Genomic DNA, 17,380 nt, shown 5'->3' with positions numbered 1-17,380 from the left:
TAAGCTAACTTTAGCTTCACGAGTAGGTTAAAATCACAGTCTCTTTTACATTTTTCAAATTGACTTGTTTTAAAAAGGAAACCTTATAAAAGGATCTTAAAAATGTAGTTTAAGGTTACATGATATCACACTGAAAGACTGAAGGCACGGCTGAGGCAGAAAGTCAGCATCCTCACCTCATTGTTTCCATCGGTAGAAAGCTACTAAGTCAGAGATGCTAACTTCTGCAGCTTATGTTTTGTGTTATGTTATGTTTTATCAGATCCTTACACTTTTTCTCTCTTATTTTAGTTTTAGTTTATTTTTTAAAGCACCACACATCCTCGAAACGCTTTATGTGTGCTGTATATGAGTCCCATTTACATTGCATTAACGTGGAGAAATCCAAAGCTTGCTCTGAAGGGACAATTGTTATTCGGGGGAGGGGGCTGGCAATTTTCTTTTTTTTTTTATTATAAAATGTCATAAATTGCGAATAATGTATTCGTATTAGCAATTTAATTTGTGCTCCTCCAGGAAGGTCAGAGGTCAGGGTCAACCACAAAGAAGTGCCTTTGAAGCAGACTGGGGATCACTGCCTTGCTCAAGGACCCTTCAGAGAAGTGAATATGGCCTCAATGTCTACAAAGGCTTGAACCATGATTCAGCAAGTTGTGGGGCGGGCGTTCTGTCTAACCAAAAAGCCATCCCGTTATTGTGTTTCTAATTAAAGAATCTGTCCTGTGGCCTAAATATGCATGTGATGAGGAGATATTGTTGACGATGATTTGAAAGAGCTGCTAACTACCGAAAGCCTCTGGCTGTTTAATTTGACTAAATGCGGAGCGTGCGTACTGAGTTTATGAGCTGTACCACACATGCTACTGAATCAATTTGAAATGATATATTACTAATAAATTATGGATAGCTATCTTTAAGTGGACTTTTTTTTAAATGTTCTCTAAATGATGTCTGTCTATGTCTGATGCTACAGAAATAAACAACCCGTGTACAGAAATAATACTGTTGTTGGCGAGACAAATGGGAAGCTAATGATCTTTAGAGAACTAAGGACCAGCAGCGACGGAACAATGCAGCGCAAAACAACAGATGACTTAAAAACATAAGGCCAACCACACAATAACACCACCAACAAAAAACCTGGAGATGTTGATCAGAGATTACTCATTATCCCATGAGCACTATTCATGTGTGGGTCTTGAGTTACGAACTGCACAATGCAGCTCCATGCTGGAGCTCCCTGAGGAATACTGAGGGCCTTGGATCATGTTCACCCTGTTTCATCACTGGCACAGTCCTAGGAGGCCAACATAGATTTAACCACATATGAGGTGAATATCCCTTTGTTGTTCTCTTTCTCTCTTTAAGCCAGTCCCTGTTATTTGTGTGACAGATGTGCAACCTTTAATTATATAATTGCTCAAATCACAAATAGAGTAGCTGCGGGTTTGCCTTCTACATGTAAAACAACACACAACCACCCTGGGTATACTCAGCAAAAAGTTTAAACATCCTTGTTTCTTCTCCACTTTTCCACTTCTCAATGCGCATCAAACAAGATATAAAGTATTCAAGTTGTGAATCAAATGTTATTAGAAACAGAGGCTGGAGCAAATAAACACAACATCCTTGCCTCCTCCTGGTGCTCTACAGCAAGATCACTGGAAAATCTGGTTTCAATACACTGCTTCCTGTGAAGGCAGGAAATAGCAGTCATTTCTGCAGGCAATTAACAAAAAACCAGTGTGAGCATCGACCTTAGAGTGGCTTCCTTGAGCTCAGGAGCCATGCCTCCAACACTGCTAATTCAATTAGAGACCGAAAGGGCAAGCTGGGGAAAAAGGGCACCGAGGGAGCGTGAAAGGGCATGTAGTTAAGGCTAGGGTGTGGAGGATGTGTGCAGAGACATGGAAGAGGGAGTATTTATATGGCACACAACCAGCAGGCAGCCCAGCAGACAAGTAAAGACAGCATACACTAGAGATTTGGGCAAGCTGCTGGAGGGGTTGAGGATGGAGCTATTTAATACCCAGCTGAAACACGTCCTCCTCTGTCCTGGCCTCGTCCGGGTGAGGTTTCACTTCACATATTTTACTGGGGCTGCAGCTCAGTTACAGCTGCAGGAGCACAACCCTCATTAATCTTTGTTGTACTTGAATTATCCTTTAGTGTCTTGTGAGGTTTTGTTTTCTGTAATAACAAGGCATGCACTGGCATTGATCGTGCAGCTCCTTCTTATACTCTATTGTACAACTGGCAACGAAGCGTTCAAGCATTTCAAGCAGCCTTAATTTCTCTATTTTTCTGGCCGGTTGCGCGCAGCGGAATAAACTACACTGAACGTATTATAATGTATTACTTACCACCCGGTGACTGTAAGTCCAATATTTACTCCTTTCTTTCAGCTGTAACTTTGTTTATTTGCCGTTTGGTCAGATAAACAAAGTTACAGCTGTTTTATCATTAGCTTTATTTTCACTGAAAACAACTACGTGCTGCTGCTGGAAACGGGTGTAGAGAACGGTGATAGAGAAGCAGAACACTTAGCTACGGGCAGTACAACTAAAACCCCAACCTGAAAGGCACTAAAACGCAAAGTAAAGCTGAGAGGGATTGCTGCGTTAGGTGATAATTCTCTAAGGGTTTTTCATCACAAGCAACAACTTTCAGAACATATGCAAATACTAGTGCAGCTTTCATTAACCCTTTCATGCATGAATTATGACCACTTCAGTCAGGATTTTTTTTACGAAGTGTTTTTATTGCTCTTTAGGCATAAAAAACAAGATTTAAATTTTTGTTTTTTTTTATATCGTTTTTTCAAAGAGATATTTATATATATTTATGTCCACTCAGGTGGATGCATGCGTTTATGTGTTCAACCGAAGAAATATGTATTTAATGAACAAATTAATAAAATTATATATAAAGATGTAAAAACTATACAATTATATATGTATATATAAAGAACATGTGCATACATAAAATGGGAGAAAAAATAAAAGTGTTGCGTTTATATTTTGGGTCAGTGTATATTGAACTTTTAAGAAGTGAGGATAGTAGGACACTAATAAAAAGATCCTCACAGTGAACTCTTAAGAACTGAGGGGAGTGTGACACTAATAACAAGATCCTTCATTAGAGAAGACTATCTTCTACGATATTGGCAAAGCAGCCAGGGCACAAAGCCACAAGACACTGCATGCAAAATATAAAGAAATGCAAAAACTTAAAATTGCATTCTAATAACTTAAATAAATGGAATTGCTGCCAAAACAGTTCCTGCAGATTAAGTGTTTTCAACAACAATGATGCATGACGTCCACTTTAGTGGACAGATTAATTATTGTAATTTCCTCCCAAATATAAAATCAATACTTTGACAATTGAATTATATGATTCCTTAGTTGTTACTTGATGTCACCACATTTTTTAGAACTCCAAGGGTCTCTTTCCATAAAAGGATTGGCAAGGTATTGATGAGCGACTGGAAGTTTCTGGCTGTCTGTCTGCCATCTTGGTTTTGAGAAATGTATCTTGTACTTACAGCAGCTTGCCACTGAGTAGCAGTGTATGGGATGATGCAATAGTGTTCACTTTAGTGGCTGATGTGCAACTATACCAGGGGTCGGCAACCTTTACTATCTAAAGAGCCATTTGGCCCCTCTTCCACCAAATAAAATGTGTCTGGAGCCGCAAAACATATTTGATAACACAGCTTATAGATGTAATATATAGTTATACTATATTTGTTGCATTTATGAAATTACAGAATGAAACTGTTGCTATTTTTTACCTGTTTAAACAATGGAAAACACCATACTCCTTTGAACAGAAGGAAAGAATACACTGGCATGTTAAGGCCTACTTTGAAATAAATTAAACACAGACCTATGCAGCCTATTTGAGTCCTCCCCATATGTGTTGAATAAAATAAAATAAAAATAAATATAATATAAAAATACACAAAACAATAAAAAATATAATTTAAAAATGAAATGAATAAAAAATGTAGCCCACTTTGAAATAAAAAAAAGCATATAGCTGCAGCCTAATATCTTAAAAAGAGTAAACCAGTTTGTACCTAATTATGTCCGTTTCAGTGTGTTTTCATCCACATGGCTTTTAAACAATTCACAACAGCCTCACAAATGTCCCACAAAATGTCTTTCAACATTACATTTTCTGTTAATTTCTCGTCGCATATCAAGCACACTGGTAAGCCAGCATTGTTGACAGAGAAAGCAAATGTATCTGTCCACGCAGAATTAAACAATTTTCCTCCGAAACGTATCTTTTTTTGGTTTTATCCATGGTTAGCACACCAAGTAAGGCGGGGGTCTGCAACTCAAGATAAGCCACCTGCAGGGAAAGGCACCACGCCCGTAGACGCAGTAGAATGTGACGCATATTTTAGTTGACGAAATATAATTTATTTTATTTTATTTCAGTGTCAAAATATCACCTCGAACTCCAAGATAAGAGGTGTTCCCTTTGAAAGATTGTCCATTGTGCAACAATCTACAGGGAGCCACTACAGAGGGGTTAAAGAGCCGCATGTGGCTCCTGAGCCGCAGGTTGCAGACCCCTGAACTATACCATCAAAACTCTGCATATACAATAAAACAGCTATTGAATAGCTGTCCACTGTAGTGACCTCTATGCATGAAAGGGTTACATGGAAACTGTATTTTTGCAGTTATATAAGTGTAAGAGTTCCAGTAAATCATCTAAACACAATGACAAATAAGGTGCTGACATTAGAGAAGGATATTCTAACTTGAAGACTGCAGCTTTAATAGTGTGGCAGGACCATCTGAGTCATGTAACAACAAGCTTTTAATGTATATATGTTGATGTCAAAGGCAGATTTTGAGCAAACACTTCTAACTTTTTTAGAGATATCCATCTCTGTGAGCTTGTCAGACTTGGTACTCCTTTAATGGCCTGTGCCTTGGCCCCCCCAACTGACAAACATAAACACAAGGAGGAAAACGATACTAAAGAATCGCTGTGTTGAGCAGACAAGGACAGCCTCCCATTTGTTTACATATTTCTGCCTCCATAACAGCAGCGAGGGAAGGCCAGGGGAACTTCCTATTTTGGGAAACAGCTGCTTTAAAGCAACAATTTCTGGAAAAGGGTTAGCATGGTGGGAGAATGGGCTGTAATCTATGTTAGTTAAAGAGCCTGTGAGTGAAACAGTTATGAGTGGACAGAGTGGTACACAACCACATCTAAAACACCTATTCCAAAAGCCTTCAATCACAACAACCATCTCACTAACATATTCTTTCCTCTTCAGAGTTGTGATAATGCAGGTTACCTTACGATGCCACAACGATGCAATGCTGTGATGTGGTGGTTCAACTCCACTTTGGGTGAACACCGGGTGGACCACCAATACTACCAGTGAGATGTGAGTGTTGTTACTTGATATTAATGAACTGAGACTGATCTCAGGAGGGGAGAGGTCTAAGTCATTGCAAAAGTAAGCTGAGCTCTTGATGCTGCATGTCTGATCAGTGATATTTCACAGCTGCACGCCTGCAGTTGCTTCAAAGGGGGCCTAATAAAATCTTCTCTAATCCTAGACAGATTACAGATAAGAGAATATTAATAGGCATGTTGCTTTTGTTTCTGCTTTCATTACTGTCGGCTAATTTGGACAAATCTATGTTTACATCCTAGATTTCATTTCAGTACAGAAAAGTGGTAATAACATAAACATTTTTGATAAGGATCCTGTAAATCTGTTTATCACCCCCACCAAGGAGGCTATGTTATCACCTCAGTTTGTCTGACTGTCAACAGGATTATGGAAAAACTGCCCAATTTTCATAAAACTTGGTGGAAGCTGGCAACATGGGCCAAGGAAGAATCCATTACATTTTGGAGCAGATAACAACGTGTTGTTTAAACGCTCTGAGCAATAAAACACAACACAGGGTACCATCCAAGGAGCATGTGAATTGAATAGTTATAGACCGAGATATGTAATGAGCGGTACATTTTAAAGTCCAACATATACTATGTGCGGTATATGCAGATACTGACAAGATAACCTCAATCGATAATATCTATTTTTGGGTCAGGCTCTAGTTTGTGATTCCCTTGTTGTTTATAATCGAGATAGTTACTGTGATACACAACATACATTATGAGTGATCATATAAACTGCAAGAACTGATGCCATTTGATACTTTTCACGATGTGTTTAAGATGGGAAGTGCAGTTACCTGTGTGGCTCACACACTACATAGAAAAAGAGGAGTATGTTTGTGTAAAGAAGCTGAAATGATTTTTCTAGAAGGTATCGCAGACAAATTTAAGCTTATCATGAGGACTGAAGACTAAAATGTTTTCTTTGGCAGACATTAGAACATCTCCCACTCTGAAGGCTGAAGTTTTGGCAGCCAACCATCTTTTTTTCTCTCTCCCTCTCTGTGTGAGCAAGTTCAAGTTTAACAGTACATGTGTGTTCCTCATTTACTAGTGCCAGAATTGTCCCTAACCCTCGAAACGCTGATCCCAAACATGAGCCACGCCTTTTTCCTCTGGTGGTGTCCTGTCTCTCCTCGGCTGAATAGAGCCGAGCTTAAAAGCTGATGCTGCAACACTTATAAGCCCCGCTGAAAAACCCAAAGTCTGGAAAATCGAATATCTGCCCATCCCTCTGACTAAATGATTCAACACTTGAATATATAACCTCTGGCTCTGGATGATGTCAGGTGAGCTGTCAGTGTGACCGCAATCATTCACTGAGTGTATCCAATGCTGCTTGGGCAACGCTCTGTTTCGGCCAGCGAATAATTTGAAGTATGTGAAAACACTTTCGCTGACCAAGTATACAGACAACAACTGTGAGAACAGCGGGGTCTTTGTAAGTAAGGAAGAGGGAATGCATGGAACTTCAGAACTGCACAGAAAGTCACAGCTGCCTCTGTCATCACACCAGCCCTTAATGCAGCTGCAGCATTTTTGCCTGTAACCGAAGCTGAAACCCGACCTAGGACTGTCTCAGAGCTCCCGACCACTGCACCCTCACGTCCCAGAGGACACAGTTACTCCACTCGCTGACCCCCAATGACCCTTGTCTGTCAGAGGTTCAATGCTTCGAGGGAGAAAGCTGGCGAGGGCAGCTCCAATATCTGAAGGTGAGATATTGAGGGGAAAACAATCAGCCCCTGTAAGGGGGCAGCTAAATTATTCGACTGGATATCCTCTCAGACTTGACCTAAAATGTGACCCCTTGGCTTTTGAATCTGGCTGGTAGTCATTTTGTGTTTGTGTCTTAAAGCTTGGTCCATACAGCATAAAGAACTTCGTATGACCTCACACACCTGGTATAACCTCTAATGTTAGGTTGGATTTGATCCTAAAAAGGACTCCGTCTGAAGAGAATAAGCTTCTGTCACTTCTGCTTTGAATTACAGTTGCCTTAAATTCACTTAATTTGTGCAAACACAGAAGCAGACATTGGTGCGTTTATACCTTACCTGCACTGAAATGCCCTGAAGATTATACTGAGCTTTGACTCACATGCAAGAGATTGACAGTTAGCGGTGGTCTCTTACTCTGAGAGCACTCATTCATGACTTGATGCTCTGCAGCCAGAGAGCATGGACGTAAATCTATAAAGGACCAAATTGATTTATCCCCAAAGTAGACAGGCTTAAAGTATAAATGTGTATACAGTAAGAGTCTGTCAGGCTGTATAAAGTGCCCTACTCAGGTCCGGTGTGGAGCTGACTGCTTTGCAAATGTTGCCCCTAAACACACCACAATCACTGACTGTAACTAAAAATGGCTGTTCGTGTATAGAACTGTTACTCACTGCAAAGTTGCTGGGCTGGGACGGCTGGCACATAACAATGTGCGATACAGCCAGGTGCATATAAGTTGTGCGGTAAGAGCTGATCTTCTGGTGACCCTGCACCAGTTTATACAGCTCCAGGCACATCAGGCCTGCCACTGCGGCTGTGGTGGTAGCTATGGCTGGGATGATCCTTCCAGCTATGAGCTTACTCTGTGAAGGAGACAGAGCAAAGTTCACTTTTAAAATGTAGCAGAATCAAATAGAATAATATGAGCATATTGTGTTTACAAAATTTCCGGTGGTGGAAAATGTACTATACTTAAATACAATTTTGAGGTGCTTGTATTTAACTTATTCATGTTGTGCTACTTTATACTTCAGCACCAATACATTTGGTGGTTGAAGAAGGATACTAAAAGCCATACAACAATGTTACTCCATACTGTAAGTAAAAGTGTTAAAGTGGTATCAGCTTTATATATTGTATTATGTATTTATCATTACTAATGCATTAATGTAAAAGAAGCATTGTAATGTTATAGCTGGTCCAGGTGGAGCTGATTTTAGCTACTGTCTAAACTGTTGGACAGGTTAATCTGTAGCCATGCATCTCATTTCAAATAATCCTATGATCAACAGCAAAGCAAAGTATTCACTAGTCTTATGTCAAATTAGTTTAGTGGCATACAAAGTATTTTTCATACTATTCCTCTCTAATGGAATAGTAGCAACAAAAAAAGAAAATACTGCCGGAGTGGAAGCACTTCAAAACTGAACTTAAGTACAGTACTTCAGTAAATGCACGTACCTGTGATTTAAAAGGATTAAATAATGCTCCATTTATATTTCAGTGTAGACATTTTGAACATGTTTGTAAAAAACCCTTACGTGAACAGTTGAGTAAAATTATTCCCAAACACGATGGAACATGTGGAAATGTCTGTAAAATTACACACTATTGTCTCCCCTCATTCAGCAGGACCCATCCCCCCCACCCTCCACCTGCCCTGGCTGAGTGTGTCTGTAGCAGCGGCTGGTACAAGGCCTGGCTCAGGTGTCACCTCCCAGGCGACAGGTAAAGTGCTGTGATTAGTTCTGCTCCGGGAACAATAAGGTGAGGCGGTTGTTTCTGTGGCTTGAGGGCAGGTGTGTGTAGTACTGACTAAAAACATGACCCCAAGGGAGGGGCAGCGGTATTTTCTTGCTCTAATCTATACCGCCACTTCTGCTTCATCCCTCTATATATATATATATATGTTATCTTTCACAGAGATTTGATTAGACGATGCACATAGTGAAAATGTTGACCTGGTGCCGATTGGCTGCAGGGATGTCATAGTTCTCCGCCCTCAGGTTAGATGCAGCAACAATGTAGTCCATGTGGAAGTTACTGTCGTCGTCCTGTGCCGGGTGAGAAATGAAACATACAGTATATCAGTCATTTATATAACACGCACCAAAAGCTTAATGCACAAGAACAAAATATATCTTATTATGTATCCATGTCCACGATGCTCAGGTTGGCTGCTTTGAAGGCTTTGTTTTTGTGTCACTTAGATCACTCTAATACATGACTTGGTCACCCCATCAGAATGCAGAGGACATCAGATTTCTGTTGTGATGGACATGGCCAGTGAGGTCATGCCTCTGTTTCTGCGGCTCTACAAAGGCTAGGAAGGCGACTGTCACTCAGGGATGGCTTCAGGGGTTGTGAGGAAGCTCCTAGCTGGCAACCTGATGCATCTGAAACTCTCCTACACACATTCCATCTACCCACAGCATGACCTGGACACGTAGGGATAAAGAATAATGAGAAGGGGGCGCACGGTAGTTTGGGGATCTCGTTCTTATTCATGGTGACATTCGATATGTACCTGACTTACCTCATACACCTTCATTACCGCTTCTCCTGAGTCACTGAATGCTTCACAAGAACCTCACTCCAGCTGCCTGAGAGTTATTTTCCATAGCCTCTCTAAATTCTTCTGACACTCACCTCTGCAGCTACAGCAACTGCTGTCTGGCTTGCTAATAGCTCTTTGTTGAGGCGTGGGGCCTAAAGTAAAGGTGTTGTTGCTGTGACACAGCTTTCAACCACACAGCCATGAATATAAAGGAAAAGATTGTATAGAGGTGAGAATTTTAATTATGGCACTCCTTTTCCAAGGTTTCCCAGGAAACCCAGGAACTCCCTGCAGGCTCAATAGGTCAACAGGTAAATAGGATAGGTCAGATGCAGAGGACATATTTCTTAATTAAGTACAACATACAATTAGATTTTGGGGAGAGACATCCACAATAACTCAAGATGTAATTAAAAAGGAATCAACTTCATTGAATTTCTGCATTTGTTTAATGTCACCACTGTTGATACTTCTGACATATTCATTATGTTTCTGTTTTATGTAGTTAAGATTTTTTATTTTTTTATCATAATCCACCCCATCCCTTCCCTCAGTTTAAATGTAAATGGCAACAATTGCTGCCCTTTACAACACTGGAGAAAAAGTTTTTTTCTCTGCTGACTGAGCTGAAGCAACTGGTTGGGAATTTGTTGTTTGTTGGGATGTATGTCTGCGCTCCCAGCTAACTTTCTAAGGAAGCTGGACCTTTATGCTTAGCTTCCACATACACTTAAAGATGACAACTAAGTGCTAAACCTGATTTGATGTCCATACAGTGAGTGATTATTTGTTAAGAGGTGGTGAAAAAGAGTGTGAGGACAGACTGTGACAGTGATATAGAGGAAAATCTACCTTCAGGGCTCACTTCATAGACGCAGTCAACACGGTGTCTTTGTAACCGAGTTGTTGAATGTAATTAAATTCACCAAATGTGTTCTAATGCAGTTCTCACATATAGAAATAGATCTGTTCCACGTGAGCCGGCTGAATGAAGTGTTCTTTTTTTCCCCGGATGTACATTTCTGAAGTATATATCTTAGCCCCAAGGAGTAATAACAGTGAGCATAGAGCACAAGCAAGCTCTGTTTCACGAATGTTTTGAGGAAAAGCACAGATTCGGGTCACTGAGGACCCAAAGATGAGGGGGAAAGACATATTCTGAAAGCACCCATAGATTTGAGTGCAGCTCCCTGCTAACGCTCAGCCGCCAGTCTGTCTGTGGCTTCTGCAGACCGTGCAGCAGAGGTGTCTCTGCACTCGTGCCCTACCTTCTCAAAGTCGGCGGGGTACATCGGCATGGCTGCGCTTTTCAGAGACGGGGAGGCCAACTTTCCTTTTAGCTCCTCAAGTCGGGCTTTTTCTGGTGCAAAGACAGAGAGAGAGAGAGTAAAGAAAATAAATAATGGAAGAAAGTGAGTAATTGCATTTAATACCAGCGAGTTCCAATAACTCACCAGCGTCATCACTGTCCTTTTCTTTCTCCTCATCCATCTCCTTGTCAGTGACGGGAATCTTCACAGAGGACTTGGGAGTGAAAGAAGTTACGGGGACTTTCTCTAAGATTGTTCTGATGGCAGCGCAGTCTCTTGTCCCGTTGATTCCGTAGATCTGCCCGTACAGATTAGCTGCTGCCACCACATACTCCATATGGGTAGTCTAAAACACAGAATGAAAATATAAACTATATCATTATTATTTAATTATATTGAAACTATTGTTAGTTTTTAAAAGAAAACACAATGTCCATATAAATACTAAATATACTATCATGTCATTGGGCATTTCTTTTATCTTAAACATTATTCAACATGTAAAAAATGTAAAAAAAAGGTGGATATTTAATACTGTCCTTTTAAATCCCTTACAGCAGACCTGAAACTGTAGAAGGGACATTATGTAAAAACATATATTAAGTTAGCGCATAAAGGTCAAATCACTTCCCTGAACAGAACAGGTAGCTGTAACAATAGCAGTCAATTACTCTCTCTCCCTCTCAACACACACACACACACACACACACACACACACACACACACACACACACACACACACACACACACACACACACACACACACACACACACACACACACACACACACACACACACACACACAAGGCACGGCAGCAATTTATACAGTTATTTTACTTCTCTTCAGTGGATTAGAACACTGCATTTAGTTCACTGATAAATTGAATACTGAAGCTAAATATACATGAATAAAACCAACTAAGAGTTGTAATGAAGACAATATCTACTGCAGGAATTACTTTGGATTCTTTTGTTTAAGTGCATAGCAAAAGATAATGCCTCCAAAGCAAAACAAATAGATTTTAAACAAAGATTGTGCAATTAATACCAATACCACACAGTTGCTTAGGTGAAATCACACAGTATCATGAAATCATTACACTCTTCGCTTGACCTTTCGAAGTAAGTGATTGCTTCAATAAGATGACAACATTTCACACAGATGGAAGGGTCAGATGGCAGTAAAATGCTGAAAGTACAGAGGTCCAATGATTGAGGGACTGAGAGTCAATGTTGTCTGTCAATTATCAGTGCACCATTACGACCTTATTACTTCTTTTGCTATGCAATATAAGAGTATGGTAAAATAATATTGGCTATTATGGATGTAAACGTGTACGGTGAACAGATTATTATCTGCCTTTCATTGTCCATATGCAGGTTAAGTGGCATTCGCAGATCAGATAAGAATCTAGTATATAGTCAAAGTGGGGAACGGACCCTATCACGCCAGATAAAGAAGGAATGCGAGCGGTCATCACCAAATATTGTGTCATTCCTGTGTACTGTTTTAGTATGCATGTCAGGATTACTACTGGATTACAATTGGACCGGGCACAACTCACGCTGTCGGGGTCAAAGGTCAGTGGGTGTGGGCATCTCTTGGCTCCAGACCAGAAGGGTAGACCAGCAGAAGTCACCTAAAGAGACACAGAAGAAAATCCATTTATACACAATTATCAACAGTTGAAGATTAGTCTGGAGTTATTTTTCAGACTGACAAAGCTCACCACAGTTCTTCATAATACAAATGTGTGGATCAATTACTATATTCCCCAACAGTTTATTTTATGAGGAATTGTCACACTGAATTTACGTCACATACAGCACACAGTATGGATGAATTACTTGATAAAACATCACTGAGTCCTTTAGTTTTTACGACACAGCAGGAGAATTACTACCTCCCCGCAGAACAGCCAGACTAATATTGTTATCAGTCGCGTGTTGACAACACAATTTGTATGTCTGATAAAGGAACAAAGAGACTGAGAGCTTTGATGTTTCCAAATGGTCCATATGCTGGGAAAGAGAGAGTCCTCTACTGGTGGTGCCAGTTTTCACTGCAGGGGTGCTTTCTGTTGCAGCCAAAAGGCATTCTCCTTTTCACAATCAGGATTCAGACAGCTTAAGGACATTAACAATGCTTGATTCTTACATAGCGTGATATCACTTAGTTTAAGAATGTAAATGGTTTTATTATGGCCCAAAGAAGACTAAACACAAACATTACAACCCCAAGGTCCTGTTCCTTTCTTTCTAAGTCATAGGTGGACTTTGTGAGTTTAGAGTAAAACAAATAATAAAATAACATTTATTTGACTGCCATTGATTATTATTCTATAATTGATCAATAAAATGCTTAAAAAACCCTGAAACGTCATGTCATAAAATTGATTTATTTAAGAAGTCATAATAAGATACTTATTTTGTCTTCCCATTATAAACAAACAACTGGTATTGAATGAATTAAATGATAAAACATTCTATCCATCGACTACTTTCAACCCTTTTCTATGGTCTTTAACTGCAGTAATTTCATTAGCTGGCAGTAAGCCGCTCACTGTAATGAATGGGTTTGCATTAACAATATGAAGCCCTTAATCTCTCATGTCATTTTAGCTACATCCATATCTTATACTGGCCAGTCTCTCATTCTATTTTTATTTCATATACATAGACTTGAGCCTTGTGTGGATACTGATCAGTGTAGGATAAAGATGCTCTTATATTGTGTTTGGTTCAAATCGCTCCATTGTTCCGCGTGTGAAAGTCTAAACACACACGCAGGACGACGCTCACTTCTATGTGGAGGCTCACACCCAACAAAGTAGCTGTTATGTTGAAAGCCTGGCCATCTGTCATGTTTGTGTAACTGTGTTTGTCAAGTTGGTTTGTAACCGTTTAACTGACATTACTGCCTTATCATAGTTCCTCAGAAAGTTTGTGGTCGAAAGTGAGGTTTTATTTTTTATTGTCCTGTTTCCAAGGGGACTATAAAACCATATCTCTGGTGTAGGTAACTACAACAAAGAGAGCTATGGAAGAAAAAAGAGAAGCAAAAAATAACTACCATAACTGCCACGCAATTTTGCTGTGGTGTGTTTATAAGGTTAAACAAAACATGTAGGACATTTTTCTGTATTGGTTTAAATGCTAATTGTAACACATGAGAAATGGCTCAATTTATCAGAAAAAGTTGTGATTTTCTCACGGAGAATGCAGGGAATTTAGCGCCCTGTTATAAACATTTAAGCAGCGAGAATAGAAGAAAATCATTCTTGGTCAGAGGAATTTCTATAACCCTGTAGGGACATCTAATGAGAGTAGAACCAGCCAGTTGCTGGACTGGGACTGAGGTTAGTGAGGGTTTGTTTGGGTTGATACTGATCCGTGCCCCCCCAGGTGTGACAGTAACATGTGACATCACTCTGTCTGCATGCTTCACCAGATTATAAACCCTCAGAGATATTTATCAGCGATGGCTTTCAGTGGTTTCAGGTTTCAAACATGGTTAATAGTGGTCTCTGAGCCCGGGGGAAAGATGCTGCATTACACCATGAAGTGAAATGTGGAAACTTAAACACTGAATGTCATTCCTATTGTGCTAATGCCACATTGCAATGTTTAATTGATTGGTATGCAAGGACCTTACATACACAACAGTGCCTCACTGTGTCCATAAACATAAATCACGGCTTTACGACACTTGGCTTTAGGGAGTTATATTTCCTCTGGTGTGACTTTACCTCTTCAGGAGGGAAACAGTGCACAAGCTGGCGGATATCGTTGTTGTACAGAGTCTCCCACTTGCAGCGTGCCCAGCCTACACACTCTTCCCAGCTTGTTGGACGTTGTCCTCCAGCTTCCATGTTCTCCAGACTGCTCCACAACCCCCCAAGAACCTCCAGGGCCTCAGCGTCTCCAAGGCCAAGAGTCTTCGTTACAAACCCGGCATCACTGCAGGAAACAGTGCAGCAATTCCTTTTGATTTTTTTTACATAAAGTATACAGGAGGTAATCACTAGATGGGGAAAAGACAAGACAGGACAAGTATCGTCTACATTTCTGGTTGTATAATATATTATCAGGGTCTAACCGCCAGAATAAAAGCTTTCAAGCTTTCAAGCTTTTTTTTAGGAATTGTTTTTAAAAGCAGTTGAACTGAGGGAAAAACATTTAACCTGGAAAGTAGAAAAGTCTTCATGGAAAATGATTTGGTTGTAGGAAGCACAGAGGAGAATGAACATATCTTTGTAAGTTAGGGTGTTATTGGTGACTCAGAGGGGATTCCTGTGACACTTAGTTGTGTACTAATAGTAAGGAAAATAAGTGTTAAGTAATCTGGTAGTGTACTGGTCAGTGAAACCTGGACAGTTCACCTTATACGGCCTTGCACTTCCAAAACAAAAGGGATCTACCTCCTATGTGCGCAGTTACATCTAAACAGGTCTAAACAGGAACGTTTAGAGTCATAGTTCTGCTTAGTGCTGCCCGGGTGGGAGGATAACTCAACAAGATGTGACTGTTCTTTCCATAACCTCATTAACCATGACTTTACCGAACTACTATGTAGCTGACCTGCCTCATGAAAAGTCCAGAATGGTTTTCCATGTTTCCACTACAAAAAGCCCAATGAAGACATGCATAATACATGTTCTTATTTCTACACATCAGTGTGAGAATCTTTAATGGCTGTGTTGACCGACAAGCACCATTTCTGCTCTAGTCATGACTTTTGCTTCTGTTTAAAGACACGAGAAAGTGCGCAAGTGCTTTACAATGAGGGGGGATTACATCAAATCTCACCAAAACAAACAGAGACATCTCAAAACACGACTGGATTAGGGGGGCTCTGGAGGCTCAAAGCTCAGACGAAGTATGGGCCTGGGCTCAAATCTGTCACTGTTATAATTAGGTCAATGCTTTTCAGTCTTCCAACATTGTTTGAGATGTTTTAAATAAAATAACACGCTCAGAGACCAATCATTCAAGTGACAAAGCCCTTTGACATCATTCAGAAAATGTTTTCTAAACCAGAAAGCCTCTAATTACTTGGAATACTTTATCTATTATTTGTAGAAAATAGTTTTAGAGCTGCTGTGAAAGATACATTACAAAAGACAGACTTGGTAAGACAGACTGTTTATATAATTTTTACTACTAAAAGCCAACCACACTTTCCTGTTTATAAAACAAAATAATGAGCTTGAAGCACTTCATTAGCTTTTGTAGGTTGGCTGGAATGCTTTGTAGGAGGGCAGAAACGCATTGTAAAAAGAGCAAGTAGTGGTAATTGCTAGCAGATTGGTGAAAGTAATGTCTCACGTTTGTTGGAGGCAACACTTGTTGTGGAAAAAGATAAATCACATGGAGGACGGCATCATATCTTACCTCAGGAAGAGATTCACATTTTCAGGTGCTTGTTTGAACAGTCCTTCAAACTGGTCTCGGGCCCACTAAAAACAACATGTAAAAATAATACAATCGGTATATTAGTGACTTTTAATACTGCAAATAAATACACTGAGACACAGAACACCCTGTATACTGTAATAAAGCTGTATGCAGCCCTGTAATAAATGTGTCATTTTTAATGATTGTGGACATTTTTAACCATGCTAGTAGAGTAGCTCTATGAATGGCAATGCTGTTCTGTCTGAAGGTCAGTCCACCACATGCTCCAGTCTGAAATATCTCAACAAATATCAGATGGATTATTATATCATTTTGTACAGACATCTATGGTGCCCGAAGGATGAATCCTACTGCGTACTTTTGTTTGTTTTTTAAGTGAAATGTCTCCACTACTAGTGGTTGTATTGCATGAAATGTGGTACATGCAATAATGTCATTCATAAGGATGAATTCTGATTACTTTGGTGATGCTTGAACTTTTCCTTTAGCACCATCATCTGGTCAAATCTATAATTTGTCCACACTTTGGTTTATGACCAAATAACTGCAAACAATATTCATCACCCTCAGATATGCTTTGTGTTTAGTGCCTATTAGCAAATGTTAGCATACTTTAATGAAATGGTGAATAATAGGATGGTAAACCTGCTAAACTACAGCATGTTAGCATTGTCATAATAAACTGGCAAGTTCCCAGAGTTTAGCATAAAAACACTCAAAGCACCAATGTGTCTAATTACATCCTCAAAGACCGTTAGCATGGCTCAACTGTTAAGACTGCTTATATAAAAAGATGTTTCCAATGTTTTTCCCCTCTATATATGTTAGAGAGGTGGATATTAGAAACACTGGTGTAATGCAGTCCAATAAATACCTTTTAAGTAAGACCTATTTTATGTTTCTGGTCATTCAGTGTAAATATTGAAGCA

General features: G+C 39.8%; 1 protein-coding gene across 3 annotated transcripts in view; it reads right to left on the bottom strand.

Moving 5' to 3' along the window:
• uba7 (ubiquitin-like modifier activating enzyme 7) overlaps positions 1-17,380 on the bottom strand; it is a 37,303-nt gene that overhangs the window by 14,478 nt on the left and 5,445 nt on the right. For 2 of the 3 annotated variants that reach the window (XR_003832257.1, XM_029431133.1), the window contains exons 15-21: positions 16,428-16,492; positions 14,783-14,993; positions 12,599-12,673; positions 11,178-11,379; positions 10,992-11,083; positions 9,128-9,220; positions 7,838-8,029 (exon numbers count right to left, since the gene is read on the bottom strand). Coding sequence is in view for 1 of the 3 variants with exons in the window: in XM_029431133.1 (XP_029286993.1) it covers positions 7,838-8,029; positions 9,128-9,220; positions 10,992-11,083; positions 11,178-11,379; positions 12,599-12,673; positions 14,783-14,993; positions 16,428-16,492 (930 nt within the window). In the remaining 2 variants the exon portion in view is untranslated. Of the gene's footprint in view, positions 1-7,837; positions 8,030-9,127; positions 9,605-9,702; positions 11,084-11,177; positions 11,380-12,598; positions 12,674-14,782; positions 14,994-16,427; positions 16,493-17,380 lie in introns of those variants that run through there. The other variant, XR_003832258.1, reaches the window with a different exon arrangement.

This window comes from Cottoperca gobio, chromosome 5 (assembly GCF_900634415.1).
Source record: "Cottoperca gobio chromosome 5, fCotGob3.1, whole genome shotgun sequence".
Classification (NCBI taxonomy): Eukaryota; Metazoa; Chordata; class Actinopteri; order Perciformes; family Bovichtidae; genus Cottoperca; species Cottoperca gobio.
This window is presented reverse-complemented; position numbering and strand designations above follow the sequence as displayed.